This window comes from Tenebrio molitor, chromosome 8 (genome assembly GCF_963966145.1).
Source record: "Tenebrio molitor chromosome 8, icTenMoli1.1, whole genome shotgun sequence".
Taxonomy (NCBI): domain Eukaryota; kingdom Metazoa; phylum Arthropoda; class Insecta; order Coleoptera; family Tenebrionidae; genus Tenebrio; species Tenebrio molitor.
The window spans coordinates 13,844,524-13,867,397 of NC_091053.1; the positions used below are offsets into that span (position 1 = coordinate 13,844,524).

Here is a 22,874-nt window from a genome sequence, read left to right on the forward strand (position 1 = left end):
GTAAGTGTTTTGAGTGTTTTGTTGATGCACCAAACGCGGTATGTCAAGACTCTTTGACTGATTTGGTATGTCATCATCGACAAGTCCCAGAAGAATCTACTTTAAGAAAGTCTCCAAACGAGTAGAAGTCGGTCACGCTCAGTCCAAAAGCGATACTGCTTTGCCGGAAGCAGCATGGCGGAAGTGGATCGACGTTGTGATTTTGTGTTTCGTCAACTTGACCAACTACACCGATCGGTACAACCTCGCCGGGATTTTGACCGACGTGCAGACCTACTTTGACATCAAGAACGACCACGCCGGACTGATCCAGACGATCTTCGTCACCATGTACATGGTCGCCGCCCCGCTCTGCGGCTACTTAGGGGACAGACACGACCGCAAGATCCTCCTAGCTTTCGGCGTCTTCCTCTGGAACGCTGCGAACGCCGCGTCGTCCTTCATGACGTCCTTCTGGGCCTTCCTATTGTTCCGCGGGATGTTCGGCGTGGGCCAAGCCTGCTACACGACAGTAGCCCCGACCATCATCAGCGACCTCTTCGTCGGAAACAGCCGATCGAAAATCCTGGCGATCTTCTACGTTGCGATCCCCGTTGGGGGCGGCTTGGGCTACATCGTGGGCTCCCAGATGACCCAAGCGTTCAACAGTTGGAGGTGGAGTCTGAGAGCCACTCCCTTCGTCTCGATTCTGTCCTTGATTCTACTTCTGCTGGTCTTGCGGGACCCCAAGAGGGGCCACAGTGAAGGTAAAACCAATCTGGCGTCGACGTCCTGGAAGGAAGACGTCAAGTATCTTCTGCGCAATCGCAGTTTCATGCTGTCGACGATGGGGTTCACGGCTGTTGCGTTCTCGTCCGGAGCTATATCCTGGTGGGCCCCGAAACTGATCTTGATGGGGTTGCAGTCGAGGGAGAGTGACATCAATCCGCACACAGAAGGTTCCATCTATGGGTTCATCGCTTTGGCTGCGGGGTTCTTCGGATTGTGTCTCGGGTACTTCGTCACGTTCAAGTTGAAGCCCAAGTACCCCCAAATAGACCCAGTCGTGTGCGCTTTGGGATTGTTCATCTCCGGACCAATTCTAATTGGGACTTCTTACGCCGCAACTTACAGCAGACTGCTTTGCTACACGTGTTTGTTCTTTGGACTCTGCATGATCAACTTGAACTGGGCTATAGTGTGTGATATTTTGTTGTACGTGGTGGTACCACCGAGGCGGTCTTCAGCTGTAGGGATACAACTACTAGTGGGGCACGGTCTCGGAGACGCAGGAAGTCCCTATCTGCTAGGACTTCTGTCGGATATCTTCTACGACAGATTGAACAGTCACTCGAGTGACAGCATCAACGAGTTCAAGGCTTTGCAGTACGCTTTCTTCATCGCTTGTGCCGTAGAGATTTTGGGAAGCTGTTTCTTCTTCTTGACTTCATTTTATATCTTGCCTGATATGGAAAGAGTGAAGCGCCCCCCGAGCGTAGCGTAGAAGTGGAATAATTAAGTACTTAACTAGATTGCTAGGTGGTTGTTGTAGTTATTGGTTAGTTAATGTAAATAGCTAATAAATTGTGGTGTGGAGATTAGTGTGGTTTTTGTCCGACTAGATTTGTCAAAAATTTGGACACGCCCCCCCAAGACAGCTTTGGGGTCTGGATAACTCAAGTCGTGACACTTTTCCAGGCCCAGCCAATCGGAGCAATCGTCGGGACTCCGGAACAGGTCCCAGGGGCGTGCATTGTCTGCGGAATGTCTATTTTGATCGATGATTGTGGCCCCGACTAGAGTCAACGTGGAGTGTGCGAGCGATCGCGTTGGCTGCGGCCCAACTGGCCCGACGCCGATATCCAGCAGGCCATGACAACTCGCGAAGTTGTCCTGGACGGAGGTTCTCCGTGGGGGTTCCGGCTGCACGGAGGCGCCGATCTCAACCAGCCCCTCAGGATATCGAGGGTAAGTTCCGTGGCCGCTTTATTTTTGGGTTTTGTTTACGCGACCATTACCGCCGCCATTGTTACCATTACCGACGCCATTGTTTACCCGCGATGCGTTCCACGTCCGATGGGAATTTGTTTCGCTTTTACACGGCCGCCTTGCTTCCGACATTCGATTAATCTAGACCGGAACAGAAGCATTTTCATTTTCATTTTTCGCTGCGTTCTTCTTTTGAATCAGTGAAAACCACTTGACTGGCGCCTCGTGAATAGTTTAGGAATTTTTTGCGTTCATTCGTCCTATACTTAGACTCTTGTCATTCAAATGGTTTTTATTTTTTCCCCGGCTTATTTTAGTCACGTGAAATCGAAGTGCTCTTAATGTCAAGGTTTGCCTCACTTCTGAAAACATTCCGAAATAATAATAATAAAGATGATAATAAATGTAGTGATAATAATAGTTATGACACACTTGACTAGTTGTGCTCTGAGTGGTAAAAATATAATGTCTATGCTGCCAGACAGTAATTTAATCCGGCCTGGATGCGGTGCCACCGCTCATTGCAAATCCCCGGTGGATCGGTCACTTTTATGCGACTTAGATCTAATTATAGTTCAATTACTTTGTTTTTAAATCGATATATTTTAAGTGTCAAAAATATATCTTTTTTTAAGTTTCAGTTGCAGAATCGTAAAAATTTCACGAAACATAGCAAAACAGTAGCAATTATATTACAGAGTGATTGCAAAATTTTTCTTTTTTAATTTAATTAATTTTCTTTCACTGTTTTCGTCTTTGTCTTTCTTATTTATTTGTTTTTTTATTCGTTTTCTTCGTATAATCTTTCTTTTGTACATCTTTTTATTAAATCTTTTCATTGCTTTCTCCTTTTTTCACGTTATTATTTCTTTTTTTAAATATCAATCAGAAAATTTTATATCCTAGATACATATTTTTTATTTCTGAAGTCTGACGTGTCTACAAACTTATTCAACTCTTAAGAAAGTTACATCCTATTTATGTATTAAGCGCTTTGATCGCTACACGTTGTTCTTATTTTGGATGATGACTCTTACACGAGTCATCCTTTGAAGAGAAAGACCTAGACCCGCTACCATTTAAAAGCTCTCATTAAGATACTTCTAAAAAATAGAACTTATTATAGATCCCGAGAATAGAACGTCCTCATTTTGTTTCCACGTAGAAGCTTCAATTTACTGAAATATTTCTAAAAGCATAAATAAAATGGTGTCTGTGAAGCGTACAGAAAACAAATTAAATTTTGCGAAATTTTTAATAATTATAACAATAACAGTAATGGCTGCCCTGCCATTTTGAAAACATCAGTTATCCTTCAATAACAAAAGTTCAGCACCAGTAGGCGCAATCAGCATTTTGATGGATGGTGATTTTTCATAAAGCTCCAAAGCTTTTCGAGTAGTCCTTGACACAGTTGTCCTTGCGTTCTTCCTCGTCCTGCCCAGCTTGCTCTTCCTCATCTGGAAAATTTTCTAATTTGAATAATAAATTGTCGAGTAATAATAAAGCACCAGGAGACGACCTCCTCTGACGTATTCAATGAATTGACTATTTCACATAATAAAAAGCCCAGCGTGGGTTTAATTAGTTCCTCTCTCCACAACGCAATAAAAATCATTACTCCTTCAGCTTTGAAAAATCCCTAATAAAATCAACTCCCGCAGCTGTTTGAACTCTCAAATCCGGCAAAATGTAAATCATATTTGCACAAAATCTCGTAAAAGCCAGATCAAGACTTGTCTTACTCCGCCCGAATCGATCTTTCAGCACAAGTGCTCTAACATGCCGAACCGTAAATTATTCATTACCGCATTACATTAAGCAAACGGAGTAAATGTTTTACACCACATCGCACGAATAAAACGACGCATTCATCTTCATTATTTGCATTTTATTTGGCTTTATTACGCTCCGTTTAAAACACGACCGCCTGCAAAACGATTTCTATGTAAAGCAGACTTATTAAGAGAAAATCTAATGAATATTAGATCGTAAGAGAGATAGCGATTTTTTTTCGCCGTGTGTCGTGCCAATAATAATTGGAACTGTGTGTGGCCTTAGGAAATTTGCAATTTTGTAATCGTACACCTCGGTATAAACGGTCCCAATTAATTGCTAGGTAGATGCGAATTTTCATAATTAATTGCTATTTTATTACATAAGAAATGCGAATAATCGACAATGGCGATTCGGCTGTTGCGACATCGAGTGGGCTTGGCCAAGATGAGGCGTGCGGGGGGCCCAGAAGAGACAGGATGTGAAAATGCAACACCAGGACAAACACGGAGACAAAATTAATTGGAAAATTTCGAGACAAAACAAGAACAAAAAAAAATTTCGTCTGGGGTCAGATCTGGGCGTCTTGCTGGCCACTTGCTGATTTCCATCTAAAAACCTTCAGTAACTACATCTCCGTTTTGAAATTTGAACAACACAACAAAACCACCAAAACACATACATTCATTATTATTATTATTGTTATTAATATTATTATTGTTTCTCCTTTCTTCTTTTCTCTCCGCATGATTCGTTTTCAGTAATCAAAAAAAAAAAATTGTTTTTTGATTAATAATCAAAATTGTTATAAAAAAACATATTATTATTATTATTATTTCGAAAAAAGAATTTACACTTGACCTACCTCGCCGAAAAATCCTCCATTTTTCATTCCAGAATCTCGCTGGTAGCAACACATCATTGCTTATAAATATTGAACAATGTTGTAAAAATAACTTGTGTCAATATTTGATGCGCACAGATTCCACACTCACCTGATCTATTATTATTAACGGTAACAATGGCATTGTCACGTCGGTTTCGCATTCGGCACGCGATTGTCACAAACACGATAAAATTACAAATGGAGTAAGTCTATTTTGTTGCCGAACAGTAATTCTGTTAGGCTGGCGCGATCGGAATTTCAATTTTGTGCTGAATGCGAAATTGGTTGGTCTTGGGACACTTCCCTGCAGCGCGCCTGACTCATCGCGAGCGAGAGTGAACACTTTTCGGGTAATTATAGTAAGTAGGTAAAGATCTATTGCACGGTTGCCGTCTTATTTTAGCATGTTTGTACAATTGTCAGTAGCGAGTGTTGCCAAACAAACAAAAATTTGCAAAAATTTTTGGCAACGGTTCGGCCATTCATTTGAGAGAGTGATGATTTTGAACTGAGGTATTTTCTCAAAAAATCTGTTCAATCTAAATCGCTGGTTCGTTTTTGTTTCCAGAACTACCGACACATGTTCATTATTCCATCAGCAAGATGGACGACCTCCTCACAGTCCCTTTCTTTGCCAATCTACCCGAGAAACGACGCCATCCGGTCCACCACTTCCTTTTTCCCTTCGCAATACATTTCGCCGCTATATTTATAGAGCGCTGATGCCGAATCGATAACACTTTGCAACCCTTGACTCCCAACCCCTCACTTTTCACGTTTTTAATTACAACAGTTTACGTCTCATCGGTGGGCTTTTACACTCCACTTCAGATTTTTATCTTTACTGCTTTAATAGTTAAGTCAATATATTTATTACGAACCCATAAACGTCTAATTTTATTGGCCATTATTCACCCTTCATAAATTCTAATTCGTGTGTTTTGGAACCTTGTGACGCTCACCTCACAATCGTTTTGGCCCAAGCATATGCCATGGTAGCTCGAGCCCCACTTTCACACATCCGGAATCGCTGAATTAGCCCCTTCTTCTGCAATCTCACACACGTTTGATTGATGACAGTCCTGGAAGCGAGGAAATGAAAACATTACATTATCCTGACGTTTTGTCCTTATCCACCGTTCTTATCACATGACGTAATGTACTTTTTCGGTGCGTTTTTCCGGCCGCATCTGATGCGCTGTCATTAAACTCTGTCCAATCGAGTGGTCCTTTTCAGGACAAGAGGTCCTGAAATAGCCACCGATCACTGGATCTATCAGCAGAAAGGTCGTTAACATCCGACAAGAAATGAGAACGACTGTGGGTATTTTTAGATATGCAGAGAGGCCATCAAGGGCAGGCAACCCCTGCCTTTTAAATGGCGGCGTGTTGAAATGACGGGGGCGGCGAATGTAGCCACATATCACACTCTCGGGGGCTTGCAGCCGCGTGTGACGCCATCCCCGGTCCCGACTGTCAAATTTAGAACTAAACTGCATCTAATTGTGTTTATCTGGCTTGTAATGTGTTGATGATGGTAATAAGTCAGCGTTTATCGGTTTGGGGTTCCGCAGGGGACTGTGGCGTACCAAAGCTGTTCACCAATGGAAACGTTCGCAGTGCGGGATGACCTTCAAACGTGGCATTTGGCGCTAATTTCAATTAGGACTGTGGGGAAATTGAACAGGGCAGCTCTGAAAGAACTGATTTTGTTATCCCACTTCTGATTATGTCGAACTAAATCTAATTTAAGACGGATGTGGGTTCTTGTGATGCATTAGGAAGTGTTTGTTGGAAAAATTGAATTTTGTCCTAATTGGGATCCTGCTGTAGAAATCTTTGTTATTATCACTATATAAATTTAAAAAATAACGAAAACTCAATTTTTTTGGTGGTATTGATAGCGCAACCCAACTGTTTTTGTTTTTGTTTCGTCGGAAATGATGTCAACTTCAATATTTGCGTCCTCGACGAATCCAAACAATTTTTTCCCATCGCTTTTTATCAGCTAACGGATCCGCAACCATCTAATTAACAAAAATGATTCTGATAAAACCTGTCATTACTTGGTTAGGAAATCACTTAGTTCCAATCATTAATTACCGTCCAAACGGTCCCCCTCTCCTGCTAAACACCTGAGTTATCCACGCTTTAGTAGCCATTAATCAAACAACATTACATCACTTGTACAACCTCCGACCGAATGAATGAAAGTTGTTTGCTTGTCCAGATGAATAAATCCATTGAATTGGATAAACAAGCCGCGATGAATGGTGCCCAGTGTTATTGCAGCGACGATTTTTCCTCGCTGCGACGGAACCAAAGCTGTCGAAGAAGGTCAAAACGTGAGGTCAAGTTGCTTTCATGGGCCAATCAAACAAATTAAAAATTTCACTCGAAATCGTGCCGCAGGCGAGCATTTGTCACTATCTAGATTTATAAGGGCTCTTACGAGGCCGCCAAAGGGCCCCATTAGGGCGGGAGAGTGTTTCAACCTTTTTACAAGAGTGGGGGACCCATGGAGGACACCCTAATAAGAATCATTCATGTTCACAGCGTTTATAATCAACAACTTAGAAATTCTTTCATCATTCCTCATTCATTATCATGTTTTTTCTTTTTTTTTTCGTTTTTCTGTGCAAGTTTCTGTCGCAGGTAGCTCTTCGTTCCTTGTCAGGTAGATGCTTCAATCTCTCACGAAACAACTTGTACCGTTATTACTACCATAATTATTATTGTTGTGGTCGTTTGGGTCTCCCCTGGTGCACCCCCACAGCACCGTCTGTCGGCGCATCCTCACAGATGCGGGCAAGTGGTCGTTAAGTGCAATTTATGAATTTTCTTTTAAGTGAATAATTTTAAAGACGACAACGCTACTATTAATTCCAGCCGGCTCTATTATTTCCCTTCCTTCGCCACTCACGCCGCCATTATTTAACCGACATGTTTGCGCCCAAGTTATGGATGCACTTTGCATTTTGTACCTCATAAACAGGAATTAGCCGCTCGAGGAAATGCGAATTTATTGGACGCGAAGAGGTCCAGAGGGACCATTTTTTTGTCTAAGGGAAAATTTTGGGAAGCTGTGTGATTTGTTAGATTGGAGTTGGATGAGGGGAACGAGTGACGGATCAATTGACCTTCTGGTACTCTCTCCAGACGTAATGGAGTTAAGTGAGTGATTTAATTTGGGAAATCAGGCTCTCTACCACTCTCAATTGAATTATTAACGTCTGTCGGCCAAGAAGTAGACTGGGGTCAATTTGGTAGATTTTGTAATCTGGCGTTTGTGAATCAGCACCTGTTTGAGTAATTTTTAATTTGCAAAGTCAAGGGGTCAGACGGTGAAGTTCTGGTCAAATACGACCTGATTGGACGAAACACATCATACATTGACGTAACAATTGAAAGGACCAAAAGAATACAACAATTTAACCTTCAGGGTGTAGTTTTTGAATAACATTGGTCCCAAACAGGACCTTTGTGGGACTCGACCGGTATGGAAGAGTTTGGCGAATCGACCTAAACAGCATGTCACCTACTGCTTTGACACTTAATAATGCAATTTTAATTTTGTTTCTAGTAATTAACCTTGTAGCATTGGTCGTAACACGCTTGCACCATGGTGTCTCACTCTTCATAGTTTTTGAAGCAATTAAAATCTATTTATTAACATCGTTACTCCGACTGTGACACGTTTATTACCACGACTGTGTAATAAATTATTGTTTGGCACGAGTTGTTCGAGTTTTACAGGTTTCGTCAAGCTGAATAATTTAGAACGTTATGTAAATTTGTGGAAACTGATTTTTATTTATTTGAGGAAATGGATCGGTACCAGACGAGGGAAGTTGCAAAAGCACCAGGAAGCAGACAGATTTTGACATTTCGTTCTGCGAGAAACTACTTTCACGGTTGAATTTTTTCGGGTTGTCCCAAATTTTTGACAAGTGTTTTGAGGAAATTTTAGTGGATAGAAGTTATTCGTTTAAGTGGAACAATAAATTAATGGTGGTCTGGTTTGCAAAATTGTTTAATACCGGTCCGCCGGTTGACAAGACTAATCGTTTTAGTTTTTAGAGCTATAAATTAGAAAATTTTGGAAATAACTGGTCGGTGTTGAAAGGTTAGATTATGTAATTGTTAAGAACAAGTCTTGAGGTGACCTTAGTTACCAGATTTAAAATATGGACGTTAGATGGTTATATTTTATGAACGTAATATGTTTAATACAAAGGGTCCTGGAGTAGGACCTTGTGGTGCTCCAGATGAAAAACCTATCATTTGATAAAACATGTTAAGAAATTCTAAAATGTCTTTTTCTTATTTACTTAGTCGTTTTCCAGCTTCCATTATTTTTTGTAGAAGGAAATTTTTGTCCACCAAAATGTGTTTTTGTTGTTCTAACCCAGAAAAAAATCTCGCTCTTATTAATTAATCGGCTGAATGATGCAATCACTTCTGTACACCAAAATTTTTATTCTTTTGCCCTTCTTTTCCAAAAAACTCCTGTTGCATAATGTAGAATTGAAGTTGAAGCTCAGTGACAAAACTAAAAATGTGGCCGTTGGATAATTATATTTTATAAATAAAAATGGTCCTGGAGAGAGAGGAACCTTGTGGTGCTCCAGAATAAAGACTGATTTGACAAAACATAACTAAGAATATTCTTCAATGGGCAATAATAATCCGAAATGTCCTTTTCTTATGAGGTTTAGGGTCTTTTATATCTAATTTGTCACTTTCCTACTTATATCATTTTTTTCTAGAAAAAAAAACTACCTACAAAATTTCCGCCGAGATGTGTTTCTATGGTAGTAACTCACAAAAAGAATTTTTACTCTCACTGATGATTAAATCGGATGATTTCATTCTGTACTCCAAATTTCTAAATCTTTTCTTCTTCTTGTCGTAACAGCTCAAAAACAAGCTCCTGTTGCAACTTGAAGCCGATGTTGGAAAGTTAGGTTATGATCTTTTTTAATCTTGAAGTGACCTTAGTAACAAAGTTAACAACGTTGACGTTAGATAAGATTTACAGTCTTTCATATCTACTTCGCTGTTTTGCTAGTTCTATCAGTTTTTTTAGAACATTTTTGGAAAACAAAGCTTTCCAAATTTCTAACAAAAATGTGTTTCTATGGTCCAAACCGGCAAGAAAAAACCTTCCTTTCATTACTCCAAAGTTCTTATTGTTTTCTTCATCTTGTACCAAACACTCAAAAACAATATCTTGTTGCGTTGCAATAAAGTGGAATTGAAGTAGGTGTTGAAAAGTTAGGTTATCTACTTCTTTGAAGCAAATCTTGAGGTGACCTTAATTACAAGATTAATAATATGAACTTGGATAAATAAATTAATTAAAGAAAGAGGGTCCGGGAAGCCTTATGGATCTGTAGATTAATGATAATGACAGAAGATCAAAAGTCATATTTATTATTTGATAAAATCTGACTTAAAAAATTATAAAATAGACGGGAAGAAAAAATGTTGCTCTCATTATTAAATTGGATGATGCAACAACCACTTCTGTACTCCAAAGTTCTAATTCTTTTCTTTTTCTTGTCAGCGCCGAAGAGTTAGGTTATGTAATTCTTAAAAGCAAGTCTTGAAGTGACTTTAGTTACGAAATTAAGTATGCCTTCAGATAATTGTACTTTATGGACATAAATATATTAAATAGGTACAAAGGATCCTGGAGTGGAACCTTATGGTGCTCCAGATTAAAGATTGAAAGATCGAATCTTGGACTTATCATTTGAAAGAACATGACTTAAAATATTCTAAAATGGACAAAAAGAATCTAAAATGTCCTTTTCTAATGAGAGTCAAGCGAATCAAGGTCTTTCATATCTACTCGGTCGGTTTTCTACTGCCATTATTTTTTATAGAAGAAATTTTTTGAAAAACAAATTTTACACCAAAATGTGTTGCTGTAGTAGTTTTAACTTACAAGAAGAAATTGTGCTCTCATTGATTATTATTATTAAACTGGATGATACAACACCACTCATGTACTCCAAAGTTCTAATTCATATTTCCTGTTGTGTCGAATTGAAATCGGAAAAGTTAGGTTATGTACCTAATTCTTAAAAGCAAATTAATGTTGAGATGACCTCATTAAGAAAATTATTTAATTTTTTTCTTTTAATTAAATAAAAATAGTCCTTGAGTGGAACCTTGTAGTGTTCTTGAACTCCACCAAAATATGTTTCTATGGTTTCTAACCCTGAAGAAAAAATCTCACTCTGCTTCTCTTCTTGTCCAAGACCTGAAAAAACAATCTCCTGTTCCGATAAGATGTAATTGAAGTCGACGCTTCAAGGAGTTATCTCCAAATCGAATAAAATAATCTGTGTCACGTATAACAACCGTATCAAAGACAATTCCCTCGTCCCCCGCTGTTGACTTATCAACTATCAAAAAACAATAACACCGTTCCGTCCGATTAAATTGCAATTATGTACGTTTCCATGTCGCTACCAACTTGTCGTACTGTTCCATTCCACACCCACATCCGACACCATCATCTCCTGGGCCTCCCTTATCTCTGAAAAACTTTGTACAGCCGCGCGTGTATCAAGTGTAAGATGATCCGTGGAGGGCGTAGCTGGATCGGGTGACGTTTTCGGGGCCCGTTTATTGTCGACGTGATAATCCGGTAAAACTTATGCCGTTGAGTATGAATATATAAACGTTTAGTGGAACATTGTGGGTGTTTGTCTTCGGAGGCCGCGTGCATACTGATGCTCTGTTAATATTAGCATTCTTGCGCACCCTCTCGTGATAGTGGAAACCGAGTGAATGTTAATGAACTTGTATGGTAGTTGATTTTTTTTCGAGACGAAGGTCTCAGTTGTCAGTTGGTTTGCTACGTCTGGATCGTGATCGTTGAAGCGGGAGTGATGTTGAAGTTCTGCTCGGGGCAGGAGAAGCACCAGGAATACTCGGTGGGTTTGCACTAGATAGGTTTTGGGGTAGGCGGAAATCACGTGATGCGCATTTATGTAGAAAGAATGAGAACATTTTAAAGAAATCTCGAAGATTTTTTTACTTGCAGAGTTTCTTTCCAAATGTTGGACGTAATAACTATCGAGATAATCATCATGTCACATTACCTATTAGAACGTTTTACGTTGTAGGGTTGGCAGTTTTGATCTTTGTCCCCAGGGATATGTTAGAGAAGCACTGCAAGTGCATTTGTACGCTTTATATAAGCGTTGTTGCGTTTTACATATAAATGATTCCGAATTCGTGTTTATATTCTCACTTGACTCTTTGACAGATTTTCCCCTAAACACAACTTACCCCACACAATTTTATTAAGTTGACGCTGGGGAGTAGAATAGTATATACAGGCTGTTTGAAAATTGCTAGTACAAAAAAAAACTGGTAATTGGTGATGGTGAGTTGAAGTCATCGGCAAAAGAAAATTCTAATAAAAATCCTCTAGTTTTCGAGATAAAAATTACTAAAAATTGGGTTAAAATTGTTAGTGCACCACTGAGTTAAGGTATTTTAAAAAGACACTTCACGTTGTTAAGCAATAACGAAATAAAAAATTTGATGTTCTTAAACTGTCAATCTGTGGTTGCCAAGATTTTGCAAAAAAATATAAATTTTTCATATTGTTGTATAGTCCTTCATTATCACTACGATCATCACGCTTGGTTACCAAGGTTTAAAAAATATTGCCCCGCCTGAGGCGTAGAATATGCAGAAATAGGGTTACTTTATCCCTTTTGTTTTAAAAAATTAAAAATTGGTTTCTTGGATTTCTTAGGGCTTCCAGATGCCACAGTTTTTTTTTGTATTTTTATTTTTATTGATTCTCATCAAAATTATTTGTATTTATGTATATTAGCAAGATGCTTAAGACAGAAGAAGTACTTATTCTTAACATCAAATAACAATTAAAATTAATTTAACCTTCATGGTATGTGGGTTTATGCATGAAAAATCGTGAAATTGTTATTAGTGTAACCCACTATTAAAATTATTTGTTGCATACCTATAAAGAGTCTGTGAAATTTTAAATTATGATTTATTCGTTTTTGAGTTCTTCCTGTCGCAGCAAAAAATTATGGTCGTCAATTTCATTTCAAAATTTGGTTAGATTGTCACAAATGAAAAAAATTTCCCTGCCTGATTATGCCCATGTCAACAAAGTGTCAAAAAATTAATTAATCAGTGTCAATTAACGTCATACAACATGATGACAGGTTATGATATTTATTGCTTTCAACTATCATAAATTCTCATTTTTCTCCTTTGTGAACTGCCTCCTAACTGCTCTAAAGCAAAAAATAGCAGATAACCAACCGTTGCCCTAGACAACACATTCAAAGTGACATTTCTTGAAAAGTTTGTCAAAACTGTCAAAAGCAAATGCGAAATCATTTTTAAAAGATTTGGAAGCTTTAGGGACGTCTTTCAAACAATAAAAGTTTGTATGCAACTCGTTTCTGTGTAAATTGGGCTTTTCTAATTGCCCGAGAGGCCAGATTAAAATACGAGCGTAGCGAGGAACCTCGTTGCATAAATAACTATTACGACCGTTTTACAATGGAGCATTTTCCATTGCGTCAAACCATGATTTTGACGACCAGTTTTTTTTTGCTCGCCACAGTACTTCTAGAAAACAGAGAATTAAATGGACGAACATTTTAAAAATTTTCTTCAACTGTTTTTTTAATTGTCTCCCAAAGTTATGCAGGTATTTTAACCAGTGGTAGAACTCCACAATTGGTAACGATTAAGCCAATAATGCCTTATACAAATGTTGATATTTTTCGAAATGAATAAACGCGATCTTGGTCGCCAACGAGAAAATCGCATTTTAGTTGCAGAAGAAGAAATTCTTCACGGAATTGAGAATCAGCCACAAACAAGTAGTCGGAACTTTCTCAGTTTGTAGTTTGGCTGCCAGTTCAAAACGTCGCTCAGGAAATGTTTCAAAACAGAGACATTCTGAATCGAGTTCGGTTTTCTTGGACACGTCGTGCATTGCGAACGATGGCAGGCATTTTGAGCAACTTCTTTGAGGTTTCATTTTATGCTTTTACTCACAATTACAGTCCTTTTACTTTATTGTTTAAGCCTTTGTTGTTTTCTGAATAAGTTTTATGAAAGATTCATGAAGAAACTCAAAAAAATTAATTTCTGTGTAAAAAAGGTTTGCAAAGCAAAATGTAGTAAAATAGAAAGACAACATCAGCCAAGAAGAAAGATTTTTGCCCAGTTAGTGTTTCAATGCGATTTTGTCACACTTCCACAGTGTTGATAGTTGTTTGAGGTTAGAATATCGTCGGTGTGATTTCGACGATTTATAATAATTTAAATCGAATTTGTGTCAAAGGGGAACGGTGACATCATTTTCCGACAAATTTTTACGTAGGTATTTTGAATAATTCAAACAATATAATTGTCACATTTTGATTTTTTTTTCTCGTAGGTAGATGTGTTGTGGCTCAATTTAGTAAAAGTATGAGGTTTTAGCCAGTCTCAGGGAGTTTCGTCATCAACCACTTATTACAAGTTGTAAATTTACTGATTATTTCCCAAAAAAGAACGTCAGATTTAATTAAAAAACATTTTTGAATCCCAACAAAACATAAAAGCCTGTCACGTTTGGCTTTAATAATAAAACTGTCTGTCGGCATTCCTGGCGTTTGTGTAGATTTCTACCGTTCTATTTTTAGCCAAATTAGTTTATATTTCGAATCTAATCTTTAATGTATAGTAGAGATGCCCCAGCCGACGGCACATCCGTTCATTTCTCGAATTCAAAATTGAAACTTCTCCTGAATAACAAAACATCTAATAAAGAACCGATGTAAACACGCATCGCTATTAGAATCTTCGTCAGACCAGACAATCCCTCCGTTGTCCCAACCAGACGCATCCTTTTGACAATAAAATCCCCAAAAGTCTTGTTCAAATAAACATTTCATCTGATCTCGCTCCGGTAGGGAAAAAAATCACCGACTCTGCTAGATTAGATTCCGTCAATTCCGCAGATAGGCAACTTTCTATACTGACGTGTTTTGATATAGGTAAACCCGGGCAGCAAAGCGGCGCTCCGAGGCATCAGAGAAGGAGATTTCATCACCTCGATTAACAACCAATCCACAAAGGATATCTCCAACGCAGAGGCTCACGCTCTATTGAGGAATTCCGGAGATACCCTCAAGCTAGGGCTGAATGAGTAAGTGCACCTTCGACGGAACGTGTCATTACCGGCTTTACACCCGCCAATAAAATAAAGCTCTTTCGTTCGCTACGAACGGAAGTCGAGATAAGGTTTTGATTTTGCGCTTTTGACTTTATGCACGCGAACGATATTGTTTGCTGCGAAAACAGAACGGCGAGGGAAGAATCGCTTCGGAATTAAATGGACTAAATGAAGATTTCTAGACGGTTTTTTGAGATGAGGTGTAGATGGCGCCAGCGCTACAACTACCATAGACTCGCACATGACAGTGATGAATGATGATGATGATAATAATAATAATAATACTGATGTTGCAGGTGCTCATTTACTCGAAATTTAACCATTTTGAAATAATTGATCAACATGAAATGGGAAAAATAAAAAATGCTACACATTTAGAAATAGAGTGTTGAACCAAATGTTTACGAAATACTTTTTCAATACTTTGTTAGATAAAAAATTGAATACATATACTTGCACTGGTTTTGATACGACGCATTTTGTTATTACTCATAAATCTTCTTACTGACACATGACTGATTGATTGCTTATTACCAATGGAACAATTTATTAAGGATCGTTCATTAATCTTATTATTGTCCTTCCCAAGAAAAAAATCTAAGGAATTGTTTTGCCCACTCAAGTTTAGAATAAAAAAAAACAACGATAAATCAAGGTAAGTTATTCAATAATGCAAACATATGTACATATGGGACAAAGTTTTAAGAATATTCTCTTTGATAGTTTCGTAAATAGGTGAAGCGTTACATTGGGTCGAGTAAAAAATAAAAAAGGTTCTTTTAAAGGGACTGGTGAAATTTTTTATACATAGTTTGTAAATTTTGCCCAAAGTGTAGCATTGCAATTTTTTGTAAAAAAACACCGGAGAAATTTTGAATTTATTTGGGCATCTGTATGTAGTAATGAGATTGAAGAAAATGTAGAAGTGAAGTAACATGGCCCACTTAATTTTAAAATGATCTTATTATTATGACATGACTATTCTTATTATTACAGCGTTGGGTTGGCACTATAAATCATCTCAATTCCTTTGATTAGTGTTAAAATATTTTTATAACAGTAAAACATCGAAGACTAATAAACGTAAAAAATTAATTAAAACAAACTGTCACAGAGCTTTGAGAAAAACCACACGATTTGATTTATGTTTCGATTGAAGGAAAGAATTTTTTGGTCCTCATCAGTCCGCAAAAAATGTTTCTAAAACCTATCTTCTAAGCTTTTTCAACATAGGAACTCATGAAGCTTTCACATCTTAAAGTGAAAAAAATATTGACGGAGAAATTGAAGTAAGAAGAAAACATGTTAGTGTGTCTGTTGGCTTTCAGACAATTTTTGTATTGTCATAAATGAAGGAAATGAGGACGGCGTGTGTGAATATCCCTGTCGCACACCAAATCTTATTTCCGTTCTTGTCACTTGATTTTTAAGTGTGAAATGTCATCATTTCTGTACTAAATTTGATAATTTTTGTTTATTATGGTTTCCATAAAAAAATTGTAATTTTCTCAAATCAAATTTAAAACTCGAACAATTTGCTTATACTTTCCTTAGTTCCCAATAAAATTTTGAAACAACAAAATAACGACTAAAACAGTGAGAAGAAAATGTTCTGAATTTTTATGAAAATTAATTGAATTATGTAATTGAAAATAGAAAAATCTGTATCTGCATTACTGGTCCCTGGTCCATTTGCTACAGCATCTTTAGTTGCTTATTGCAGTTCTTGCAAATTGTTAATCGGACGTGTAAACAAGTTTTTTAAATGGGGGAACAAAAATAAATCAATAGGAGCCAAATCAGGTAATCGGCTTGGCTACAATCCTACACTTATCAATCGAGCCGGCAACAACACTTCTAAATAATAATTTTTCTAATTGCTGTTCCTATTGTGTACGCTGAATCTTGTTGGAAATAGCCGTTTGTTTGTTCCACATCATCTAGTTGATTTATAAATGACCCAAGAACGCGTCTTTGGTATCTTTGAGCGCTAATAATTTCATTTGAGAAAATCGGAATGTTGCAACAGAAACATCAATTTTAATTGGACGCGATGGCGCCTCAATAAGTTGTATCATTCTGAGAGATGACGAAAACAGAAAGGTGAAACCAAGCTTCATCAGTAAAAAAGTAATGCCTTTCTTGACGATTTTTCTTGAGGAAGTACTAAAATGATGGAAATTAATTTTGGACAAAGGAGGAAAAGGGTTAATTATTAATTCAAATCTGGCTGTTTGTTGGGATAAAGGACGGACAGAAATGTGAGGATTTCGTTGAACAATTTGGTTAACATTTCCCACAACATCTGGCGTAGCTACTTTAACACGTCCAATAGACTTGCCTGCATCTACACTGCCAGTCTTCAATCACTCTTCCACGATGCTGTGAGAAAACACAAAATTCTCTTCTTTTTCAAAATACAAAACACAAAACCGATTGTCGTGAATATTCCCAATAACCATTTTTATTAATAAAACTGCTTCGGAAATAGATTATCGTAAGAAATATGCTGTGCTCAACAGTATATTTTTTTCTCCAACCGTCTTAAAAGAGGTTACTTTTAATACCGTTTTCTGTCACTAAAGTTGATGTTTTGTAACTATACAAAAAAGTTACGTGTTACTAAGGCAACACTTTTACCTCCTAGGATTAAAATTACTTCTAATCCTAGGCTTACATTTTTTTACTTGCAACTAATAGTTTAATACTTCCTTAAATTTAAGAAGTTTATTCTAAAATTATAAGTAATGATTTTCGAAGAAAAAAATGTTCAAGAGTACAACTGAAATAGAAAAAACAAACTTTTATCAGAAATCAGAAATTCAGAGATTTTCAAACACCGGAGTTACGGAATTTTCAAAAAATAAAGAAATCATGAATAAAAATTAATTTTGAAAAATTTAAATTCAAATCTTTTAAAAATATAGAATACCGAGTAGAATACGTGTTTTGAATTTCTTTTTTTTTTACCTTTTTTGAATATGTCTGAGTTTATCTTTAGAAATAATGAAATGTCGATTTTACTAGAGGGCACCAATAATTAAAAAATATTTAATAGATATTGTCAGATGGTTGAAACATTTATATTTTAATAATTAATTTGTAGAATGTAAAAAATTGTATTTTTTTTAACTTAAAAAAAAATTGTGCACTAAGTATGCAAATCGGGCATCTTTTAAAATATTATTATTATTATTGTTGTTTGTTGTCTTTTTGTTCCCTTTTCGCCTTTTTCTTTCATCTACACTTGTGCCTCTGACGTATTTAATTTTGCCTCTGTATTCTCCCATCCTTCTCTCTGCCAGCTGACACTTACTCATGAACATGACAATGCATTCACGACCACCTGTACATCGATGCATTCCGCGCAAAACTAAATTGCACAGACCCCAGCAACAATCATTTCTAATAACAATCATGTCACTCCGCCGTGACATCATAATTCCTACAACGCCACGAATATCATTTCCTCCTCTCCGTTCCGCTTTATTTTCATTCCATCCACCGTTCATCCACCCAAAAAAAATATATTTTTCCCAAAAGAACTCGACCTGATCCGCCCCCTGTCGCGCCCAACCCCACGTCGAAACTCCCCAATTTGTACATTTTTCGCTTTGACGTTGAACCGAACCGGCGTAAAAATAAATAAGGTGACATCGTGATGTGCCCACATGATATTGCCTCGCCCCATCCGTCACTCCCGATGACCCTAAAACTTCCCAAGCAGAAATCCTCTGCTCTGACATGACAATATCCGACAAGTTGAACGCGTACACGGTTTACAACACGCTCCCAACAATAAATACCGATCGATTGATTGATCATCGACGATTACATAATCCTCGCTTTTACAGGGACACCAACGGCTCGCCGAAGAGGAGGCAGTATAAGACCGTACATCAGGAGACGCACTCGGAGACCGTAAAAAGTAAGTCATTTTGTTGTGCCAATTTACATAAAAAATTAAAAAGGTGGAGATTTGATGGGATGTGATAGGTGACATTCTGTCACTTTTCGAAAAGGGGTCTAGTTCTTGCATTTTTTACAAGGTTGGTGTCACTTGACCAGTGGAACAGTCGTGGTCTTTAGTCACCGCGTGCTGCGTGCAGCGCTCCATATGTCAGTTGTCATTTTTGGCGGCACAATTTAAATGTCACTGGCCCCACGTTATCGTTTTTACATCTAAGTCCAGTTTCTTTGTTTTTTTTTTTATTTATCTTGTAGTTTCATGCTTTGGAATGAAACATTTTTAGTTTCTGGTTCAGTCGCTCGTGGCGCTGTACCTATGACAAGTACAAGATTTTGGCGCAAAGATTTAAATGAGATGAGCAATCATTGGTTTTCATTCCTTCCACACATTCATCCATGATAATAATATAATAACATATTATCCGAGATAATATACAGGGTGTTATTGAAATGCACGGTAAAATTTTAACCACGAGGTACTGACTTCATGTAGAACTCGGAAAAAAAATTCTGTCAAAAAATAAAATGACATTTAATTTTTGAGCTACAATTTTTTTTAATTGCTTTTAGTGTTCTAAAATGTACGCCAATGCGAAGTAACCTCTAGGAAATAGGAAAACAATTTTGAAATTGTGCCTAAATTTTACCTACGAGGTAAAATTAAATGTCATTTTATTTTTTGACATAGAATTTTTTCCGAGTTCTACATGAGCCAGTAGCTCGTGGTAAAAATTTTGCCGCGCATTTCAATAACACCCTGTAAAAAATATTGTTTAAGATAATGTACAAGGTGTCTCTAAAATAATTCAATTTTACACGTGTTAGCATCAATACATCCCTTTAGTAATAATGTTTTCTCTCCACATCCCCCAATTTCCCGCTTCTGATGAAGAGTACATCTCGCCGTGCCCCAATCGATGCATTTTTTTAAACAGTTCTCCATCCCCTCCATTCAAGTGACGTCTTCACCGGTAAAAACTCCAAGAAAACACTTGTCGTTTATCATTTTTCTCCCAAAACAGCTAGTCGCCGCAACCCTTGCATTAAAACCACACCGTTAATAAATCAATACGTGGCGTAAGCCACGCTGGGAGTGTATATTAGCAGTAATGGCGCTTCTGGACCCCCAGCCACTTAATCATGGAAGTATCAGAAAAACATTTTTCGAATTCGCCTCTCGGTCCCCAGAGATTGCGTCTCCGCCGAGGGAAAAATCATTTTCACGGTCCGCCGAATGGCATTATTTACGGCGCCCCGGAAGAGAAATGCAACGTTTCGCATCTTGACTAATAAACTCCTCCACAAAGAAAATTCTTCGCCATGCATATTTGCGAGTCTATTTACACAAGATTTCTTGCAGAGTCGAGCGTTACTTCGTACACCATAACCTCGAAGAGCGTTTCCCAAGGCGAGACGAGCAACGAGCACAAAACATCGAACGGAAATACCAATGGTATTGATGGTGAGTACTGTTGCCGATTTTATTCTTCTCCGAATTCCCTTTTTAGACAGGGTCTGTTAGATTTATTGCTGCACGCTTGCACCTACGACCGGTTTATTGATTGAGACTTGACTCGGATGTCGTCGTTGTCACACACTGGAGTAACGAGTTTGGACATTTTCCAAATTTCTACTCCACCCCCAATCAAACTTCTGCCAAATCAAATAAACACCGGGCGGGAGAGTTTTGTACTGCGCTACACCGGGTCGTGTTGACACGGAGAATGAAGTTGATGGCATTGCTGTTCAATGAAATGTGTTCGTTAAGCTCGTTCAGGTGCATCGGGCGAAAATTGAATGTCCATGGAAATTTTGCATTTGATTTGGTAGTAAAGTTGTCTGTTGAATTAGGTTATGTTTTTACATATATACAGGGTGTTAGGTAAACGTCCGGCGAAACTTTAACCGCGAGCTACTGGCTTCATGTAAAAATGTAAAAATATTTAAAAAATTCTGTCAAAAAATAAATTGACATTTAATTTTTGAGGTACAATTTTTTTTAACTGCTTTTGTCTTCTACGTTGTCCCACAACCTCGTAGGTAAAATTTCGGCATATTTTAAGAATACACCCTGTATATCATATTTTATAAAACATACACCAATGCGGTTTTTTTGTTTTAAAGTATATTTCCTAGAGGTTACTTCGCATTGGCGTACGTTTTATAAAATATGATATGCAGGGTGTATTTTTAAAATATGCCAAAATTTTACCTCCGAGGTTGTGGGACAACGTAGAAGACTAAAAGCAATTAAAAAAAATTGTACCTCAAAAATTAAATGTCAATTTATTTTTTGACATAGAATTTTTTAAATATTTTTTCCGAGTTCTACATGAAGCCAGTAGCTCGCGGTTCAAGTTTGGCAGGACATTTACCTAACACCCTGTATATGGTGGTCTCCCATTATCCCAAAACAATGTGAACTGTGTTTACAAATGTAAGCGAAATCCTTTAACATTTTCGAGATTGTTTGCCTCGGCCGCAAGCGGCCTCGGCGACAATTTGTCTCTCGGTACGTTAAAGAATGATTTCGCGGCCTTGATATACAAATAACTATTACAGTTTTCAATTCATTACATTGTTAAAGTGAAAATTTTAATCATTTGGAATCAAACTTTCCATTTAACACTCCATACTTGGCATAAGTATTTAAATAGCTTAGTTGTGAACAAGAGTTGTAATAAATAACTGTAAATGGGTGAAAATTAAAATCTCTGAACACCAATTAAGTCTTAATGGAAAGCGCAAATCGTGACTCGACTTCCTAAGATGTGTTCATTAACACTCCATTCGCAAAATTAGATTTTTCGATAAAAATACAACAATAAATGTTGTTAAGAGAATTCGTGCATTTATTACAACAGATGTAAATAAATATTGACGGTGTCTGGAATAGCAAAACAGTAAAATGATAAATTTTAAAGGATGTGCCGCGAAAGACTTGTCATTCTACCTCCGTAACATCGAAACCTGTTAAATTTTCACCTGCACTAATCTTCATTTAAATTTCCATTAACGCAAAGTTTTTGTTTGATTTGAACGTATACACAAACCCCACCCGGACAGTTTCGTTATTTGTCAACCCATTAAAACATTTTCCACCCAAACCCACTGACACGGCCGCCATTACCACCCAGCGCCAATATTTGCGACGCTTTAATTCGCCTAATTACAAAGTAGAATTACGTAACTTTTCCACCACTAATATCCAGTAAAAAATAATTAAGCTCCCGAGGTGCGGCTAAGTAGCTTTCCAGATCCTCGCAAACTTCCCCGAGGTTGGCTCCCCGAAGTAAAAACTCTCATTAATTAGATCCGTCCAATAAAAGTTCACTTGGATCTGTTCAAAAGCTCCGGGAATAAATTTCCAGAGTACGTCGCACAATAAAAGCCAATCAAACGAACGAAAAACAATAAAGCGAAGGTGCGCCAGACGCATTAGTTCCACCAACTTCGACTATCACGTCGGCGACGCTTCAAGACACGAAAAATCCATAGTCGTGTTCCAGATGAAATTCCGGTGGTTTATCTGTTTTGACAAGCTCGTCGAGTCCGCCACCGCGAGGAGGAAGAACCGGAGGTTGGCCAAATTGTTCCGGACGAAAAGAAATGGACCGCAGAGGGAGCGTAAGTTGAGTGATTTTGGAAATCGCCAATGGTGGCGGTTTAGGCCGTTACTTCCTCTCCTATTATCGGCGGGACAAAGCGCTTTTCATTCGTAACTAGCATATCTCCATGTTGGTGGACACTTGCTTTTAATTGTGTCACGTCAAGGCTCTGATTGGCTACGTGAGAACAATTTTCGTCCGACATTGAAAATTAATTATGCACGAGGACCGGGGTCGATATTTTTTCGATTTTGTTCAAACACAAATTTATGCCGTTTTTTATGGTGTAATTTACCCCGAATTAATAAAACAGCGCGCTAATGACGTTTTAAAGTGAAAAAACTCCATTAGAATTTAATTTCAGTTTCTGTGTGGGAACGAAAATTAGAGTAATACAATAATATCGTGCTAAAGTACAATTTCATAGATATAT

At 37.8% G+C, this 22,874-nt stretch overlaps 2 protein-coding genes and 2 long non-coding RNA genes across 15 annotated transcripts in view; 3 read left to right on the forward strand and 1 right to left on the reverse strand.

Annotated features, from left to right (window-relative positions):
* The window catches only part of LOC138137123 (uncharacterized), an 86,392-nt gene that overhangs the window by 14,227 nt on the left and 49,291 nt on the right, over positions 1-22,874 (forward strand). For 10 of the 12 annotated variants that reach the window (XM_069056419.1, XM_069056411.1, XM_069056407.1 and 7 more), the window contains exons 3-6: positions 1,678-1,947; positions 14,686-14,837; positions 18,719-18,792; positions 20,194-20,295. In XM_069056419.1, coding sequence (XP_068912520.1) covers positions 1,852-1,947; positions 14,686-14,837; positions 18,719-18,792; positions 20,194-20,295 — 424 coding nt within the window. In that variant the 5' untranslated portion in view covers positions 1,678-1,851. Of the gene's footprint in view, positions 1-1,677; positions 1,948-11,230; positions 11,581-14,685; positions 14,838-18,718; positions 18,793-20,193; positions 20,296-22,316; positions 22,461-22,874 lie in introns of those variants that run through there. The other 2 variants (XM_069056412.1, XM_069056418.1) reach the window with 2 other exon arrangements.
* Positions 68-1,573, forward strand: LOC138137125 (protein spinster-like). Its single transcript, XM_069056421.1, has one exon. The coding sequence runs from the start codon at positions 68-70 to the stop codon at positions 1,481-1,483; it is 1,416 nt and encodes a 471-aa protein (XP_068912522.1). The 3' UTR covers positions 1,484-1,573.
* LOC138137126 (uncharacterized) lies at positions 3,205-5,087 on the reverse strand. The gene is made up of 2 exons (XR_011161562.1): positions 4,610-5,087; positions 3,205-3,428 (listed from the first exon to the last, which is right to left on the reverse strand). It is a non-coding gene; the product is annotated as an uncharacterized lncRNA (long non-coding RNA).
* LOC138137127 (uncharacterized) lies at positions 4,849-5,785 on the forward strand. The gene is made up of 3 exons (XR_011161563.1): positions 4,849-4,980; positions 5,034-5,143; positions 5,199-5,785. It is a non-coding gene; the product is annotated as an uncharacterized lncRNA (long non-coding RNA).